Source organism: Rhinatrema bivittatum, chromosome 10 (assembly GCF_901001135.1).
Source record: "Rhinatrema bivittatum chromosome 10, aRhiBiv1.1, whole genome shotgun sequence".
Lineage (NCBI taxonomy): Eukaryota > Metazoa > Chordata > Amphibia > Gymnophiona > Rhinatrematidae > Rhinatrema > Rhinatrema bivittatum.
In genome coordinates, this window is record NC_042624.1 from 73621686 (window position 1) to 73642204 (window position 20519).

The 20519-nt window shown below is 44.3% G+C and overlaps 1 protein-coding gene across 1 annotated transcript in view; it reads right to left on the reverse strand.

Moving 5' to 3' along the window:
• The window catches only part of COLGALT2 (collagen beta(1-O)galactosyltransferase 2), a 145487-nt gene continuing 124968 nt past the window's right edge, over positions 1 to 20519 (reverse strand). Inside the window, exons 6-12 of the mRNA XM_029618516.1 lie at positions 20341 to 20460; positions 19099 to 19175; positions 15644 to 15750; positions 11779 to 11911; positions 7020 to 7147; positions 6630 to 6836; positions 1 to 4635 (exon numbers count right to left, since the gene is read on the reverse strand). Of these exons, the coding sequence (XP_029474376.1) occupies positions 4359 to 4635; positions 6630 to 6836; positions 7020 to 7147; positions 11779 to 11911; positions 15644 to 15750; positions 19099 to 19175; positions 20341 to 20460 (1049 nt within the window). The 3' untranslated portion in view covers positions 1 to 4358. The remainder of the gene's footprint in view (positions 4636 to 6629; positions 6837 to 7019; positions 7148 to 11778; positions 11912 to 15643; positions 15751 to 19098; positions 19176 to 20340; positions 20461 to 20519) is intronic.

Sequence of the window (20519 nt, forward strand, 5' to 3'; positions counted from 1 at the left end):
ACTAGAACATCCAATAATTAAAAACTCATTTAAAAAATGTTTCAAAGAATGAAATATTTCAAAACAGCAGAAAACTGAATAATTAAAACTAACCAGGATTAAAATGTCCTCTGCTTTTCATAGCTGGTGATTTTTGATTTCCAGGTGCCCTGAGATTGTTGTGGATTAGCAGGAGGAGAGGGGGGCTTTATTGTGCACAAATTTTCTCTCATATATATATATAAACACACACGCGTGCTCTCCACCCCTCACTTTTCTCCCCTTCCTCCTTCAGCCACCTCAGCCGATAGGATTCCTCCTCTTTCTTTGGGTTACAGGGGCTGCTCCTGTTCCTGCCTGAAGCTGCTCTGCCTCCTTCCCGCTACACAGGTTAATGATGCAGTCTTGCTCCTGCTTCTTCTGGCGATGACATCTCCTTCTTCCTACCCACGCAGACCGGTGCGACACCAATTCCCTTGCCAGGTTCACAGGGGGCAGAAAGGGGGAAATGCAATTGTGGTGCCATACTCAGCACTGTGGTGCACTAGGCAGCTGCATAGCGCTTCTAACAACTCTACCTCCTATACATCTTCCAGACCTCAAAGATCCTGCATAATGACTCAGTCAACAAAAGAAAATCATAAGAATGGATATCCGACCTGCCCTGTGGAACTTACTCCCAGAAGAGCTCCGCCAAATGCAGGACTACTCCCACTTCAGGAAGCAACTAAAAGCCTGGCTTTAATGACCTACCCATAACTACCACCATCCTGGAAAGCAGATAACTGGCTTCCTTCCATGCCTCAAAATGACTAACAATCCATCAAACACCATTTCTGAGCACCTTAAACTGACTACCTGAAACTGTCTGGCACCATTTATCAGTGCCTGGAACTTTCTGCTATAACCTACTGTCTTGTTGTGATGTTTTTTCATTTCAAGCCTGGTCCTTATTATCCACTTTTTTCAGACTGTACCTCTCACTTTAGTGACTGCTATAATGCGTTCTAATATGTTGTATCCCGCCTTGGGAGGATTTCTTATTCAAAAAGGCAGGTAAGAAATCTAAATAAATAAATATCAGTTTAACACAGGAGAATGAGAGCAATATAAGATAGGCCAGGACGTAGAATGATGAGTAAAGGCAGGAGAGAGACCAAGAGATGGAGGAGCTGGCAGCTCAGCTTCTTATAGAGATGAATACATATGCTGGGGTCAAGGAGAAGAAAAGGGTACCTTAGTTTAAGCTGACATCCAAAATAAAAGGCAAGATGAGTAAGATCAACAAGGCTCTAATCTCTATAAAGAGACCATCTATTGATAACACAGAAATCAATCCCTCATTCGCAGCAAAAATAATTACTGAAAGATTTCTACCAACAAGGACACAAAGCTAGAAGCAAAGAACAACAAATCCTCCTTGGAAAAAAATAAAATGACTGCATGCAGAGGCATCACTGGTAGTTGAGTACCTCAAAGGGTCAAGAACTCCAAAAATAATGAGAAAAATCCAAAATCTCAAGCTGAAACATGCTGCACTAACAGAAGAAGACCTTATGTTCATATACGCCAATAATAAATTGAAAATAGCAACAGAAGTACAAAAACTGTGGAGACATGAAGAAAACAAACGAAAGACATCAAAATATTTAGAATTCCTAGTTCTACAGGGAACTGGGAAACATTAGCGCTGTTAAAATACTACCAGCCGAAGCCGAAAAGTTCTGGAGAAATTTCTATGAGGGTCCCACAGAGCAGAACAGAGAGGCAAAATGGCTACCCAGAACGCAGAACATAGCAAACATCACAGCTATGGAATGGCTGGAAGTAACAACAAAATAGCTAGAAAGCAGATTAAAAAGAGCCTCAAACTGGAAGAGACCTGGCCCTGATAAAAAGTAGCCACACAAAAAGGGGAAACAAATCCAAAATTTTCATTTAGTTGCTCACTTGATAATTTAAGATAGCGAATTTTTTAATTTTTTTTTTTTTAATTTTTTGTAATATTTTAATTTTCTATGTGTTACATATATTTTTTGTTATTTTGTTATTTTTTAAGACAACCATTTAATTGAAAAAAATATATATAATGAAAAAGTGAACTGCATCAGCAAGCCAGTCTGCGTCTCTCCCGTGAGTCTGAAGAGCGCCCGGTCTTCTCAATCACTTGCAGTCACTTCTTTTTATATGTAATTATTCTGAAAACTTGTGAATCAATCAATCAAATGTAGCATAAGATTTTGTAAAGAGTTCAGTATATGCCGCTTAGCGGGAAAATCTCTGAAGTTGATGCAGACACTTTCATGCAAAATAGACGGTCTGTGAGTGCCTTAAACACGGCTCAACTACTGCCGAAGTTTCGCTAGAAACAGCTTCATCAGGAGCCAAAATTGACGTAATAAACACATTGGATTTTACCAACAATCCCGTCTTTTACATGGAAAAACGCAGCCTGATGCTGCTATCTTCTGTGCTTCGTCCTCATATTTCGTCTTCACATTAGTCATTTCATAACTACCATAGAAAGCAAAAATACTGGAATCAGTGACATTTGTAAGAAAATATCATGTACTTATCTTTCATTGGAGCAAACGATAGCATCCTTACTCGGGACCCACAGGTCTCCCACATGAATTCAAGATGGACAGAAACCACTCGGTGATTTCAACTCTGATTAAATTTAGGATTTGCTTCCCCTTTTTGTGTGGCTAATTTTTCTGACGGGATTGCTTGGCTCTTTTGTTTGTTTTCCTGATAAAAAGTATCCATTTTGGCTGAAATATTTAACATCTCTTCATCAAGACCTGGCAAACTGCAAAACTCAAGTGATGTGATAGCCAGAACTAACATCACATATACTAACCTCAGGAAGAACATGTCTCCTTCCAGAGGAAGACCCAAGGAGCACCCCCCAAAAACTGCCAACCAATAAACTGCCTATCTCCAATCTGCAAGCTTTTCACGGCAATAGAGGCTTATGCAATCACAGACTCTAAGACCATCAAAAGAGGAGTACGGGCAGCCAAAGACCAGCGGATGTTGCATGAAGCTGTAAGGCAAATCACAACCCAATTATAGCATGGACTGATGATGAGAAAGCTTTTGATAGCATCCCACCCTCTTGGATAATAAATTACCTTGACATGTACAGAGTGAATCCAGGATTGATTGCATACATAGCCATGAAAATGTGTCATTCCTAACATCCAGGCAGGAACACAGCTGAGTGGTTGGGTAAAAGACATGTATGGGTGAGGGGAGGAGAAGAGTCTGGCTCTTCTGGTGTTGGGTATTTATATGTGCATCAAGCCTAAGTGGTAGAAAACCAGAGTGGATGACAGCTGGGCAGACTGGATGGATCAATTGCTCCTTATCTGGTGTCATCTACTCTGTTACTAATCTTTCTGAGGAAGGGTGTGCTGCACTTCTTTAGCAACACAACACTACTGCCCTGACAATGGAACTGTGCATGAAGAGATTTCATAAACTTTCATTAGCCTCACATAAACTAAAACCACAAGATTAAATGTGTGCCTCCTGTTTATTATCAGACCTGCTGATAAAAGGGATTGAGTTTTAGAAAAAAGCAAAAGGAGAAGACTCCTATCTAGTAAATTATTTATCCAGTTACTGTACACTCTGAGAAGATATGATGTATTTATAGCTCCATCGCACTCTGAAACTGCCATAAGGCATCAGCTGAGATCTTCTCTGAGGATCTTCCAGGAGGAGGTCAGCACAGGAGAGCACAAAGCACATCCTAGCTGGTCAGTCTTCATATGATTCAACAAGACCGCCTGGGATAGGTTTCCAAGCACGGTACGACATTGATTATGCATATATTAGACATGATACTGGTAATCATACAAGCTGTCCTCCATTAATGAATTTCAGTCATTTGACATGTTCTGGTCCACATGTTGGTACCATTTTCTCTGGCAAAAAAGTAACCCATTAATCTCTTCTGGAAGGCTATCGGAAAAGCACCATTAATGTTACACAGCAGCACATCGAGGAAAATGGGATGTTACACCTCATAATCTAATATATTAGATTTATCATTATAAATACACTGTCGGAATGTGCATGGAGCACCACATAAAAATGGCCGCCACTGCACTTACAGTTTCACTCATTGAAATGTATTCAGCTTATAGATCACAGCACGACAGGGTCTCAAAATGTGTGATACTGGATGCTGTTCCATTAGAGTCACTCTCTGGCTCATTAGGTTTACTGTATAATCCATTCAACCTGATTTGCCTCAAGACACTAACGATAAGGAAACGTTTGTACAATTCTTAGAAGCTTCTATTTCAAGCTACATTAGGCAGACCAGTTTGGCTGTGTGTGGCAGGGTCCTGCAGCCTGGCAGCCGGTCATAGCTCATCCCTGGAAGATGACGTGTCGAGGGAGGTCTGCGGGGGCAAAGCATCCTTATTCTGGGCATTGCTGTGAATGTGATCTTGCTGACGAGACTTCCTGGAATAGTTTCTGTCCCAATCTGTTATGACTTGCTCATTGTCCCAGATTGTAGATGTCTCTGTGTCACTGAAGTAACCCGGCTGTCCCGTATAGTGAGTTGGATAGATAAGCAGTGGCTCTGCAGAGAAGGCTTTCAAGTCTCTTGGTTCAAAATACTCCATATACTTTGCTCTAAAAAGGAAAAAATATATATATTCATATACAGGTAAATTTTAAACCCGCGCACACAGGGGTCCATATGGCGGACTGGGAGAGAACTTCCTAAATCCCCTCCCTTTTACCCTATCTGCACCGACCCCCTAAAACCCCGCTAACTACACTAGTTTGTTTTTTTTTTGTTTGTTTTAAAAATTACCTGTTCTCCAGAGCAGCAGCAACTTGCACGGGCCAGTCTGCTCTTGGTGCATGCTTCAGCGGGACAGTGCTAATGGCGCTGTCCTGGCCTGCCCAAGCTCTGCCCAGACCCCGCCTCCAGCCTGCCCCTTTCCCCCAAACCCATTCCGGGAGATACGTGCATGGCTGTGGACCTATGAAGGTCCGCGCGGCATGCACACAGTCCAGCCTCACGCGTATCTCCCGGTTTTCATGCGCACAGGGCTTTTAAAATTAGCCCTATAATTTTTCTAATTATTTTGTAATTTAAATATTCTGGGTTGAATTACAGAGCTATAATGAGTCAGTAAATAAGGCTTCCTTTTCAGAAAGTTGCAACAGGTGGGATAATCCTATATCGAATCCTGGGATTGATAGTCTTACAGTATTTCTCAACCTTTATCACTTACACATGTATATAGCCCTACAGGAAAACCAGGCTCAGCCATACTAGCAAGGGGGTTACAATTCAGAAACCATACACTGGTATCTTGTTGATGAGTGTAGAGTATGATATCATTTGTGATGTCCTAGTCAATACAGGCCAATCAGATCCAATGTAGATGTTGTACTTTCTGAATCTCTCGCCCTCATGAATGTAGGAGAACTGCCAGGAAGGATTTTAAAAATGGCTGGAACTGATGCGAGGCAAGAACTGCTACTAACCACGTGCAGTTTTAAAAGGCTGGGAAGGGGGAGCGAAAACTACCGTGTATGGTAATTCTAAAAATTACCCTAAACACAACCCTTTCTCTTACCGCAGGCATTAAGCATGCGATATTATAGCATTTTCATGAATCTAGGGGTTAGGCAGATAACTTATATCTGGTTAAGTTGCATCCCTGGATAAAACTTTAAAATTTGGGCCTAGTAAGTTTAACAAAATTTAAGGTCTCTGATACAGGGTTTTGACTTGTAAATATCAGCAAGAAAGTAGAGTCAGGTTGAGCCAAGGAGTTCGTCTCATAGCCTTGTAAGTACAAGTGCAGGACTAGCCTTGTAGGCTGTGCACCAGGGATGCCCCTCATCCTGCTGATACTCCGGGTCACCTTGGACAAGTTATATCACTCTCCACTGACTCAAGTACAAACTTAGGGCCTGTTTACTATGCTTTTTTCCTTCCAAAGACACAGAATGGAAGAAAAGCCTTAATAAATCATGCCCTTAGACTGTAAGCCCTCTGGGGACAGGGAGATACCTATAGTACATGAATGTAATCTGCTTGGAAGTGGCTGACCAGTCCCGAAAGGTAGAACAGAAACCTTACATTAAGTTAAAACCGGAGCTTGTGTGGGCTCTCTGGTATTGAAGTAGAAGGGAAGATGGGCAGAGTAGATGGGCCTCGTGTTCTCTGCCTGATACCATTATTCTAAGTTTCAAGAAAGGAAAAAATTCACAAAGAAAAATAAGCGTGCCAGTAAAATCTTGAGCGGAAAAGGAGAGGGGGGGGGGGGGGGGGGGGTCAGGTGGAAAAGCAAAATCTGCATCAGATTTTGCCCCGATCTGTTGAAAGTCCCAGCAAAGTTGAAGCATGCTGACATTCGTCTGGTTCGAGTTCCACCTCAAATTCTTTGTGACTCTCTAACAACGAGCTACTGTAGGTAATAAAAGCCAAGCCTCACTGCGCCGAGATGGCTTCCCCCTCAAGCTCTGCTTTTACAGAACCAGCAGCTAATCACAATATCCCTAGTGACACCAAATATGTTTATTTTTACGATTGTCTTTTTATGGTACACCGCATAGAACTTGGATATTGTGGTTTAGAAATCAATCAATCAATCAGCCCTACTCACACCGGGTGCTTGTTGTACATGATGGGCAGGAACTCATCCACAGGCAACATCTTACTGAACGCGTCGGCTGCAATCAGTTTCTGAGCCCCTTGCAAGGAGATGGCATAACCCAGTGTCCAGTAGGAATAATCAGATTCTACAAGATTCATGACCCTCGGAACGGCCTTCTCTGGCCGCTCTACTTGCATTCTTTTCCGGCCAATGTAACTATGAGGAAAAAAAAAAGCAACGTGAAACGGTAACAATGAACTTAAATGTGCAACTTCAGCCACATGTACAGCTTAGGGAGCACTAGAGCGTGTCAATATAAATCATAGACAACCTCTTCATAATGTCAAAATTGGCAGAAAAGTTACGTTACCATTACATCGTTATTTCTGATTTACTCACATCAAGTCCCAGTCTAGCTGGGCCTCATCGATGTCATCCATCAGTTTCATGAGCCTCTTTTTAAACTGGGGCTCAAACCGCGCATCATCTTCAATGAGAAGGGATTTCTCGAGCCCTCTGTCAACTACCTAAAAGAAAAATAAAAAAGAATCTAAGAAGAATTCTTGCTGGGAAATGCAGCATGCAGAATCAACTTGTGAACACAGGCACTATCTCCAGCTGTGCCCACAAATCCAGAGTTGCTTCCCACTCTTTCCATTGCCCTGCTTCTGCAGGTCGAGCCTCCCTTCTGGGGTCACCATCTTTATTTTTATTTTTTTTATTTAACTCTTTTCTATACCGAAATTCATGATACAAATCATATATCGGTTCACAAGGAACAGGAAGGTTGTAACAATAATATTGAAGAGGAAGAAAAGTTACAATAAAACAAGGTTATGTGAACTTGGAAACAGAAATGTGCCGGAGACAGAGGAATAAAGTTGTAAACTTAACAAGGCTATACTGGAAGTGCAGTGAGTCGGAAATAAGGCACGCTAAATATATATATATATATATAACCAGCTAAGACCCCTCCTTCTTTTTTTTGTAATAAACAATTTTTATTGGATATTGTACAGCAATATTAGCCACAAAACAGAATCATACCGCATTGTCTTACAAGAGACTAGTACAACATCCACTTTTGTACCCAAAACCCCACCTCCCCCTCTCCCCGCAGTCTTTTACAAACCTTAACAATCCCACAACAGTATAAAGAGCATAAATGAATAAATGATATTGTGATAAAAGTAATACTAGAAAGCTCGCGAGAGTTGCCCATCAACTCTCCCTGTATTCCAGCCCCCATCTCTAAGGAATGTCCCTCTAGATACCCTATTGCCGGATATCTTATGGAAAATATTATGCCATAAATCCTAGCATATACTCATGACTTAATGGAGCACCCTAGCCCAGTAGGCGTATTAGTCCCGGTCTCTAAACCACCGGTCTACTGGTTCCCATACTTTCCCATATGCCACCATTTTGTCCCTCCGGACCGCAGAGATCCTTTCCATGGATTGAATATGTAACATTTTAGTCAGCACTAAACTCCTAGGTGGCATAACTGGTTTTTTCCACCACTGGGCCACTGCCATCCGCGCTGCAATGGCCACATAACGCAGTAACCGCCGTATGGATATAGGAGTGTCCCCCTGTCCCACTCCCAATAACCAAAACTCTGGGGACCTGGGAATATCACCCCCCACCCATTCCCCCGCAAGACTAAAGATGAGTTCCCAAAAAACTCTGGCCCTTGGGCAAGACCACCACATATGTATGAAGGAACCTCCCGGTGTATTACAACGCCAGCATCTATTAGACATAGTAGGATACCACCGGGCTAACTTTTCCGGGCTGAGGTACCACCGGAATAACATTTTGTATTAAGACCCCTCCTTCTAAAGGCCTGGCTCTTCTGGAACCGCTTCCTTCTACAGTTCTGCTTCTACAGGCCAAGCCTCCTCCTTCCTCAAGTCCATGTACGCAGGTACAGCTTCCTCTCTTCTGCCTTCATGGGCTGAGCTTCTTCCTTCCACAGCTGCCACCTCTGCAGGACAAGCCTCCTCCTTCTTGTTATGACTGTCGGTTGCAGACGGCTGCGGCCGCGTGTACTTACTTCCTGCACTGCTCTCCTGCCCTCCCCGGGGCTGCTTGCGGCTCGGGCCAGCTTTCACTGCCGCGTTCCCCAGGACTCCTCATGGTGGTCTGGATGCTGTCGCCATCTTCCTCGACTTCAGGCCTTCCTAGGTGCATGAGCGCGCCACCAGGCCCTCCTTTCAAGCCTCCTTGGCGGGAACCTCGGGTTGATGACATCATCAGGCCGGTGTATTTAAACTCCACCTTCGCCCTCAGCTAGCAGACTTCGCAACAAGTTCTGTACGTCTTAGACTACTGCTTCGTGTTCCTGAGACTACGCTTCATGCCTTGGACTTGAACCCTGTCTGGTACCCACTTCTCGGGGGCCAGTGCATGCACTGGGGACTTGTTTTCTTTGCCTACCCCGCTCCTCGGGCTGGCTCTGCATCTCCTGTGTTCTAACCTGCAAGGCCTCCCCATTCCTCGGGACTACCTCTGGGACACCTCAACTGTCCATGAGTTCTACTAAGGGACTTCCCCGCTCCTCGGGGTTGCGCCTGCATCCTGAACAGGATTGGCCACGCCTCCCGCTCCTCAGGATAGCGCTCTCCAGCTTTCCTGGGACTTGCGTGCTTCCCTGCTCCTCGGGGTTGCACCTATGAATGATATTGGGACTGCCTACATGTTCCCACTCCTCAGGGCGGTGCTACGTCATCAGTAGAGGCTCAGCTAGGGCTTCCCTGTCTTGTGGGCTGGCCTATGGTGTTACATCATCAACCTACACTGTGCAGCTCCTCCCTTCGGGGTTGCCCTCTGGAGTACCTCCTGATTGGTCAAGCCTCACGCCCCCCAGCTCTCCAGTCTGTCTGGCATTCCTTCCCTCGGGGTCCCTGGCCAGGTATTGCCTCCAGTCTATTCTCACAGGGGTCCTCTCCTGGTGCCGCAGGTTCTCTCTATTGCTTCACCCAGAGCTCTCCTCTGTCTCTGACCTCGCCTCCCGACGGTGCAGACCTGTGGGGATCCTTCCCACAGGTAGTAACAACATGCATCTCGGGCCAAGGGCCCACATACCCAGAAATCATAACACTTTTGCAGGTCTGAGGTACTGCTCTTGCTTTCTGCTGCCCCTTCAGCAGGGTACAGGTACTGCAATTTGCTCTTCCCAACAGCCACAGGACTACTGTTTGGGGGTTATTCACTGCTTCCTCAGGATTTGCCAAGCCATGTGGCAATACAATACTTCTTCCCTGTTTATGGCAGTCCTGGTTATCCATCATCACCAAACATTCAAATTTTTTCCCAAAGCTATCTTACACTTCTGTGGGGATAACCAGGTTACTATCCAACAAGAAGCAAACTTACAATCTTTTAAGAAAATGTTAAAAACATGGATGTTTGAGCAGAATTATTCTCAACCAGGTTAATCCTTTGGTTTTTATGCACTCCCCCCATTATTGTATTTTTAGATAAGAAATATTTTATTTTAGTGATTTGTCTTATGTAGGTTTTATAAAAACTTTGTATTTTATTATTTTGTAGTTTGTTTACTTGGATAACTTATACCCCTTTTTATGTATTTTATTGGGCAATTTTTGATCTTTTATTTTATGATTATTTTATTTATTTTATTACTTTGATAATTTACAAGTGCTTTTATATACTTAAGTTTACTTGTTTTATTGACTAGGATTAACACTTGGTCTAGCCACAATGTAAACAGACATGAAGTGTAAAACAAATGTTCGGTATATAAAAATGTTAAATAAATAAATTAAATAAATAAGGGTGTGAAGCCCACCTTCAATATATGTCAGTCAGCCCACATTTCTCTGTAAACCCTGGGCAGGAAAACTCTTCTTTGTAACCCAAAGGCTCACATGTCAAAGTATGGACCCTAACTGCTCAGTTCTCACAAACCACTGAGAGTCCAGGCTCCCCTGTGGGGGGAAGCTCAGCTTCAAGGCCTGTTTGTGATGGGCGCACCCCAATCTCTATTCACATTCCTTGTAAACAGCACTGACGATCCCTTCACTTAACAGCAACAATAGCCAGGCCTGAAACTGTGTGGCATCCAACTCAGTTGTAAAAGTGAATTGATGAATTCTTTACAAACTCAAAAGTGAAAATAGTCCAATTGATTTTCACAACTTGAAACGCGATACATTTTTGACCAACTCAGAAACAGTTCCTTCAATTATTTCAGTCAATTTGGCTCCTTAATTACATCTCCTCTCTTTCCCACTTACGTCCTCAGTTCATAAACTTTTTTTTACTTCTTAGGCCTCATGTTTTACCAGCAGCAACAGTCGCAGTTTGTATACCTTTCCTCGTAGTCTTTTCTTCACTCTCAGCTTGCTGGCATCAAATGAGCACCTTATCACTCCCCTCTTCTCTGCTGCTTCTCCCTGAGTTTCCCCAGGATTTACACCGTACCCCAATGTCTTCTCCTTGCAAACAGATAAGAGTCCCTTGATGACATCTCTCCTCAAACCAGCACCATCTGAGCCCCTGGCCCCAGGGTACTCAGTAACTCAAAAATACCAAAAGCTAATTCAAAAAGGGCAACTCAATGAGAGGCAGGAAAAAAATAACTCCCTCTGACCACTAAAACAGTTTCCAAAACACGGACAACTGCAGGGATAGGCATTCCACATCCTTTCTTGTCTCAAGAATCTATGTAGAGAGACCCCGGAGTCCTAACCCAGGAAAATAAGCAAAGTGGTACAGCAAGGGATATGCTGACCTTTAACTTACAAATCCAAACTGAAATCCACAAAAGAAATCCAAATGAAAATCCACACTCTTAAGAAGGTGGCAGGGGATTATAAAGGCTCTTACCCACGTGGATAAGCAATACCCAAACCTCTGCTTCACTACTTTCCCTGTATCACCCCAGAATTCTGGTTTAGTCCTTCTGGTAAGGAAACCAAAGGTTCTCAACATCTATAAGGTTTTCTTATTTAATAAGTCAGAGGAGGGCAATTTCACTCTAATTAAACATCCAGAAAAGACCCACCCCCTTTCTAATGCCCACAATCCCCAGCCATACCCTAGCGGGTCCCAAAAGTAGGCCACATCTTAGCAAAGAAACACTTTTCTTTTTGGCTGCAAAATCTGGACAGAATAAGTTGGACGCTACCGCTTTCCAGACATGGTGGTGGCTCAGAAAGCATCCAATTTCTCCTCTGGTCAATATTCTCCCGGAATAAGGGTCCTCGTAACCAGGTAACATCTCAATATTCAGAGCCTTCAGCTGACTGGAGTTCAGTGCCCTGGAAAAGATAACACAGTGTCTTAAAGCAGCAGTGCCAGGAAAAAAAAAAACAAAACAGCTTTGCAGTTAATATTATCCTTGATTAGAACAACAACAACAACTACAAAAAATCAAGATTCCTTTTTCATAATTTATTTAGTTTTTTAAAATTTTTTTAGAAAAGATGACAATTTTTTTTTTTTTTTTTTTTAAAGTTCTTCCTACTTAGCCACGGTTATACATCAGATAATAAAACCTAGGGTTCTTTTGTGTGGATCCTTATCAGTTCCCCAGAAAGGCATCACACTGGTATGTCACACACAAAAATGTACGTAGTCTATATCTACACGAGGGCAAAATGAAAGAAGACCTAGGAATAAGATACAGAGAAAACACAAAAGTGCCAAGAAAAAGGGACTCTGATATTTTGTTAGTAGGGATGCTTTCAGAATATCGATATGGTGTGCCGCACTCTCTTTTTATAGAGGGCGGCATTTTTGGGAGAGATGAAGGAGTTTCTGCCTGCCCCTTCGGGCTTCCAGCTCAGTCAGAAGCAGGGCTAGGAACCGGTGCTAGGAGTCTTCATTTGCAACTACCTGGGGAATTTCTCCCTTATTTTAGATCCTCCTTCAGCAACAAATGTCCTCTGGTCATCGCAGTGACCATCCAGGGGCTGGGACCATGCACTGGGACTCCTTACAAACTCCCGCAATCTGGCGTCCCTCGTAAGCAGCGACCGTTCTCCAGAAGATCCGACTTGGTGGCACAACTCTTAGCACCCGAGCCACCGGGCCAGCCCCAGAATTAAGGGAAGTTTTAACAGGCACATGAAGAAACACAAAGAAAGAAATCTGAAAAAAGGGACATGCTGTCAAAGGCAAAGCTCTGCTGCATTTTCCAAAGAATGTGTCTGCTCTTTGAGAAGCCACGTAACTTAAAACACAGAAACCGAGAGCAGAGAGTGATAAGAACCCTAGTTACACTGTAAACCGATGTGATATTCCAGATCGAACACCGGTATAGAAAAACAAATAAATAAATAAAATAAAGAGCGCTGGGCCCACGTCTCCGGCACATTTTCTTTTATCTACTGCACTATCGTAGATCCTAGCTGAAATAGGACTATACCCTCACGAGCCCCCATGGAGGAAACCCTTGCACGTTGGCCCGTGCCATCGTGATTCAATTCCTGAGAGGTTGTTCTATGTTTCCACCACTGTCTGTGTGAACAAATTACCTCCTAACGTTACACCGCGGTGTACCTACCTCCAGTCTCACTGCGTGATTTGTTTGTTCTAGAAGGGGTTTTTTTTTTTTTTATATTGTTTATACCCTGGAGGTAATTTGAATGTTTCTATCTTATCACCCCCTTCTCTCTTCCCCTCCATGACAGACATGTTTTAAGTCCTTGTCTCACCTCATGGGGCTGGTTATTTAGGCTTCACTATTTTGGTAGCCCCCTCCTCTGGATTCCCTTTACTTATCCTTTTATTTAATTTATTTAAAATTCTTAGAGCCTGCTAAAATCCAAAGTCCAAAGCAGATTACAACAAGACATTCATAATACTAGAGCTAAAGCAATAAAAATTAAATAGACATCTAAAACATTGCAACACACGGAAGATGTATTACAGAATTGGATAAAATACTGCAAATGAAGCCTCATGAATTATTTCTACAGAGAGTTTATCCCTTTTCTTGTCTTTTGCTGGGAGGGGCTAGCCATATCGTTCAGCTCTGCAGGCTCAAAAGCAGAATTGAGCATAATGTTTTGCATATAAGCAAAAAAACATGAAAGTGGAGTTTCGAGTTTTGCAAATTAAGGCCTGGATTTATGAAAATGCACTAAATATCGTATGCGATAGGAAAAGGGGTGTGTTATTAGTGTTATATAAGGATGGTAATGTTTCTGTTGTTCCATTATATGTGCACTACATACAGAGTCAGGCTTCTTGCAGTTTCCTGTTCAATTTTTCTCAGTGTGTTTCTATTTATACTTCATGGTGTCTTTTATTCTGTATTTGATGAGGTCTGTCTGCGTTCTGCATGTGTGACTACAATGAGGTATTCTGTTAGTGAGTAGTTTTTGTATAGGCTAATTTTGTTTTCCTAACAGATGTTTTAGGGCCAGAAATCAAGCCAGAGACACCAAAAGGTTGGAAACTTTAATGCTGTTCAAAGCCCCTGACTTGGACATGTTTCTGACATGAGAATAATTGGATTTTGTTGGCTAATTTTGACTTTTTCTGGCATGTAATTAATTCTGTTGTATGTAGGACATACCTACCAACAAGGAGGCTTTTGTATTGTGCTCAGAAATATTTTGTGATAACAGAACTTGAAGAATGTGCTTGAAAGTAGATTAGTATAATTTTCCATGGGGACAATCCACTGCACTTCCCTCCTCCCATCAAAATGAACTGCTAATTCACTACAAGCACTACAGGGAACAAGTGTCCCAGATTCATCCACTAGAGCTCCTGTAACCTTACCCTCCCCTCCCTCCCTCCTTCCCACTGGGAGGCGAATGGCCCTTCTTACCTGTGTGTGCGGCCTCTGCCAGATTCAATCTGAGGTTTGAACGTGTGGGGCCGTGCAATCGGCCGGGTCCGCCTGCTCAGGTATCAGATTGAAGCTGGCCGAATGAGGGGCCCACAGGTTAAAAAGTGCTGCGTTCCTCCTACCGGCAGAAGGGGAAGGAGGGTGAGAATCGTGCAAAATTTGGTTGGGTGCACCCTAAGGACTAAGCAGACTTGAAAGTGTGCCATGAAATTAAAAAAAAGGTTGAGAAGCACCAGTACTTTATTTCGGTTTAATTTCATTAGTAACGTCCTACCGGGCTGGGAGGGGAAAGGGTGCTGACACCATCAACAGTGCCAAGGGGGTGACAAAACCGCATTCTGTCCCTGATCCCAAGCAGTAAGAAAGAAACAGAAAAGGAGGGAAAAACATTTTAACGTTATCTTATTCTATAGAACTGTGCTTTAGTTCCCAGACATAAAAACCTTCCCTCCCAACAGTTTCACTGCCTTGTCATATTGTTAACCTTCAGGTCGTTGGATATGACGACTCCCAAATTCTTCTCCTTACATTGTGTCATGTAAATTTGCCCCATGGCTTTCTGTGGCTTAAACGCCCAACTGCTACGGCTTCTGTGCCAGCCCTCCTGAAGATCTGTATCATCTGCAAAAAAAAAAAAAAGACATGCCTTCTCTCCTAGCCCCCTCCGTCATAGCACTAATGAAAACACGGAGAAGAAGCAGCCCCAGGACTCGTGGCACTGGATCCCAAGCAGGAGCTGGTTCTGACTGATCTGGATGTCAAAAAGGAACAAGGGGAAATTGCAGAGTTTAAAAAAAAAAAGTTCCCTTATGATATTGTTTCTTCTTCGGAAGCTTGCAAACAGCTGAAACACAATAACCGTGCTGCCAGAGGAGACGGCATGCGGGTTTCTGAAATACTAAACTGTAAAGCATGGGGGGGAATGCTGTTTGGATGAAAAATTCTCTGTTTTGTGTTTCCAATGGATTTTCAGCAACGGTATCAGCAATAATAACATTGTACGCGGCCAGCAGGGACCTCCCGCCCCGTACCCTGACAACAGACACCACTTCTCCAGCCTCTGCACGCAGCTTTCTTACATTAACGCATGTTCCCGGCTGAGAAGTTACGCCATAGAGGTGAAGCATGCTTTCCAACCCGACGAGGTAGCGCCGGGGGTAAAAGGGTTTGATTTACGTCGCTAACTTACTTTCCATCCACCGCATCTACTATTCTGGCTGCGATTCCCATTTCGTACAGACTCTGCAACATTCGATCTCTTCTGTCCTTGCGGCGTTTCAGGTTTATCAGGAAAATCTGAGCAGGAAAGAAAAAAAAAACAGTGTTTGGTTTCTTTTCCCATCGGAACGGGAGCTATTTTGGGAGGGATGGCTCTGTTGTTTACGGACAGCAGCAGGTTTGGGGGTTTGATCTCTCCTCCAGCGAGGTGGGGTTCTGAACGAGTCCTGGAGGTGGCGCTGGGCTTGGGTACTGAAGCGGGTGTGGGAGGGGGGTCCTAATCTGTTGACGGGAGAATGTACCGAAGCACGCAGCTCTGCGAGAACTGTAACAGGTTTGCCTTTTCTAGCCCTGGACCATCGCGGAAGATCCATCTGGTCAGGGAGAGGTGGAGGAGGGATTGAAAGGGCAAGATATAATTTTCCTCCTTCAATCCTAAATTTAATGGAAACGTACTATGTCAATTCAGCTGACCACGCAGTAATATAGTGAATGACCGCAGATAAAGACACAGGTGGTCCATCCAGTCTGCTCAGCAAGTTGGTGCAGGTTACCCCCTTGCAGAAACGTTACGCCTAAAATTAACATAGGTTACCCCATTTCTTCGTCTCCATCCTGTAGCTCTGCTGCAGTTGCATCACTTCTGCGCAGCACCTGACATCCTGGGGTAAATTGGGCGTAACATGGGTAGAATCGCCAAATCTTCCCGACTGAATTTTCAGCCGGCTAAAAGTAGGTGGCCACTTTCACAACGCGCATTCCTTGAGCTGCAGCACCAGGAAGTATTCCTAGGGGTGCAACCCAGTCGGAGGGGGTGACACTGTGCTCGGACACTGAAGTTTCAAAAGCATAAGCGCGCAGTCAACCCTTGCCCTTAGTGCTGTCACTGGAGATGGCTCAAGGTGCACCCGTACTTTTTAACACCGCGCGTGCTTTGTATCTGAATAGCAGTTTGGTTTGTGCAGACTGAAAAGAAGAAGTGGTGTACTAGGGGGTGAAGGGGTGCGGTCCGCCCTGGGTGACAGCCAGGAGAGGGGGTGCCAGCCAGGAGGTCAGCGGCCTGCTTGCGCCAGAAGAGGGAGGCCTCCGGGCCGCAAACGGTAGGAGCACTGGGCAGCCACCTAGAGCTCCAAGGGTCTGGAGCCGGCAACTGCATAGTCTTTTCTTCTTCCTGCCCGCGACCCGGAAGAGGAAGTGGTGGGTCCGCGCGGGCGAGAAGAAGGAAAGGTCATGCAGTCGTGGCCCGAAGCAGGAAGAAGAGCAACAGCGCTGCCTCCCACCCTCCCCACCGCAGATGCAGGAAGTAGAGCTGCACCAGCCCCCGTTCTGCTTCCAGAAAAATGAAGTCGCGGGGGGCTGAAGGAGGAAGCTGCTGCTGTGCGTCTGATGGGGAGTGGGGTAGGAAGTGAGAGAGTGTGTGTGTGTGAGAGAGAGAGTGTGTCTGTGTGTGTCTGTGTATGGGAGTGAACGTGCATGTTTGTCTGTGAGAGAAGGAGCTGTGTGAAGGTGTATTTGTGAGAGAGAGACATGGAGGGAGCCTGTGTGCATGGTGTGTGTGAAAGTGTGTGCAAGATAGAGAAGGAGCCTGTGTGAGGGAAAGGGGAACCAGAGATCACAGGGGGACAGAGAAGTGAATCGGAGGGGGGGTACCAAAGGAATTATCCACCCTGGGTGCCAAATACTTTAGGTACGCCACTGCTGAAAAGTACCTGCCAGCTGCCTTATTGAAAACTGATCCCATTCTGAAGGGGAGTTTACACCAATCCCATCTGGACATCCCATGCTGACGCTCAATACCATCTTTGTGGGCTCAAAGTTAGAGATGTGCAAAATGTTTGGTATCACAAGCAAAATGCATGAAAAGGGGACTTCTGACCTTTGGAAATTAATCTTGGAAAAAATGTGGAAGCATAATTTTAGACAATCTATTGATATCAAACTACTTTTGCAATATTTTGCCACCTGGTTTTGCAGTTTTTGCCACTTTTTGGACAGAAACTTGTGCCACTGAATTCTTCGGTGCAAGTTTTTCTGAAAAGTGGAACAACCTTGCAAAATTTATCACAAAAGCAGAAAGTTTCCTTTCCACAAAATTTCTGTCATAGGAGATGCAGGAGCAGAACAGAAAGAAATTTCAAATATTACCCTTAACAGAAGGCGTGGGGGTAACCTGGGCTGAGTGGCAGTTACTACCCTTAACAGAAGGCGTGGGGGTAACCTGGACTGAGCGGCAGTTACTACCCTTAACAGAAGGCGTGGGAGTAACCTGGGATGAGTGGCAGTTACTACCCTTAACAGAAGGCATGGGAGTAACCTGGGCTGAGTGGCAGTTACTACCCTTAACAGAAGGCGTGGGAGTAACCTGGGATGAGTGGCAGTTACTACCCTTAACAGAAGGCGTGGGAGTAACCTGGGATGAGTGGCAGTTACTACCCTTAACAGAAGGCGTGGGAGTAACCTGGGCTGAGTGGCAGTTACTACCCTTAACAGAAGGCGTGGGGGTAACCTGGACTGAGCGGCAGTTACTACCCTTAACAGAAGGCGTGGGAGTAACCTGGGATGAGTGGCAGTTACTACCCTTAACAGAAGGCATGGGAGTAACCTGGGCTGAGCAGCAGTTACCGTCATTACTATGTTGCTATTATAGATGGAAATTATAATTAATTGTTTTTTTCCTCCAAAGTATTAACAGCCCTCTTTTTATTTTGAAAACTTGTTTATTGAAAAATAAATGATACAGATACTTGACATGGTAAAAAAAACCATAACCATTACAATATCAGCTTCTGATATACAAATCAAAGATAGCATTGGTTTTACAATAAACCCCTTTGTTGTCTGCTCCCAAGGAGATCTCTGGGGCAAGCCAAGTATTTGCACATTGGTCCTTATGTGCATTAATCTTCCAGTATTGTAATAAGTATCCCCCAAGTCAATCAACAGAGAGAAATATAAAACAACAAGGCAAACATCCCCTATTTGTCCCACCCGCACCCTCAATATTCTCCAGGCAGATATAATTTAATGTCTACTAGAAGGCAAGGGTGAAAAAAAATCCAGGTACCCAAAACGCCATTCAGGGAGGTCCCACCCCCAACAAATATGATGACTAATTTAAAATCTCACGTCTGGCTCTAGCTGGTAAACTGTGAATATAGGGTCCTCAGGTTTGCAAAAACCATTTCCTATGTGAAATGATGACACCTTATTGAATTTAATTGCAGGAAGAATTCGGTGTAGACAATGCTATTCAGACTCTCTTATCAGCCTCTTTCTTATTCCTGCCTAGCTTGTTTTAAACCCTGTGCAAATTCAGATGAGGATGACAGGCTCTTATTTACTAAGGATTTCTGCAGCATACATGAGAAAGGAGCATTTTTTGTAAATATGTACATTTTAATAACAGACTGCCAGTTATCGTCTTACCTCACGAAATCCCATTTTGTCCGGCTGTTTTGGGGGAACGTAGACATAGCGAGAAGGTTCCAGTGGAGGATGATCAACTGAAACAAATCCAACACACTGACAAATAGGGAGGGACTATCTCCGTCAAAAATGTATAAACTGCACCTTAATTAGGAACTATCAGGTGCACATTCAAAAGCATTCAGCTGGCTAACTCAAACGTTGTCCGGCTAAATGAAGATTTAGGCACTTATCTTGCTAAATTCTAGCCGGCTAATAGTTAACCGGCTAAGATAGGGGGCGTCCTGGGGGTGTAAATGGGAGGAGCTGAGTTAGCCGGCTAAGGGGGTCATTTTCCTACCGTATCGCACGTGAAAAGGAACTTTTCGCATGCGATAGCTGAAAAGGGGCGGAGTTGGGGCAGCGTCGACACCGGAAGAGGAGGAGTCGGGGCGGCGGCGGGGCAGATGCTGCGAAGACTTCGCTGGCGGTGATAAGGTAAGCCATGTTATTGCCACCAGTAGCGCACCCAATAGCACCACCTTTCACGGTGGTGCTATTGGGTGCGAAAGCCGGTGGCGATAACAACGCAGTGGTGCGATCGCTGCCGGCTTTCTCAGGCCCGCCCCCCGCTACCGCCAAATTCAGGGAGCTCTGAGAAGTTAGAAAATCCAGCCCTAAGTTATTTGGCTAACTGCGCTATTCAAAATTAGCCAGCTACGTCTGGTCAGGCCAAAGAGCTATATTCAGTAGAGCAGCTGCACTGTTGAATAGTTAGCCGGCTAACTTTGCTATCCAGACAGTGACTGAACATGGACCTCATAATGTTCAAGTATACTTAACTCAAAACAGAGAAAATAGCTGGTGAGACATCAGATCCTCCTTCTTGCTGTGCCTTGCCGCCCCAAAGAGACAGCCAAGAGATGATCAGGGACAGGCGGAAGAGGGAGACCAAAGGCCTCCCAGTCATTTTGCTGACTCCAAGCTAATTACATCTGATTAATATTCTTTTTAAAGTCCATCCTCAGGAACAAATGGCCTGGGAGTTGTTTCCCTTACTGCCGGAAGTTTTCCTAGTTCAGACAAAATGACTCTGAAGCTTTAAGGTGATCTCTCTCCTTGCTTAAAGGCTCACACTAAGCCACTCTTCCCTTTTTAAAACTGCTTGAAAACACTGCTGGAGCCCAGCAGAGAAACGGCAGATCTGAACCTTGACCTTTCCCCATTCTTTCTGCTGTGCTTTCCAAAGCTTGCCGTACTCACTCATGGCCTCCGTCTGCACGTGGATGAAGTTCTCCAAGTCTTCTTGCAGGGTTTGGTGCAGTTTCAGGGGAACAGTCAAGTAACCGTAGTGCTCCTTGTTGCAGATGTGCATCTGGATGTCTAAGAAAGGAAGACACGCACAGTTATGAAGACCAATACCCTGCAGTTATTAGATCTCA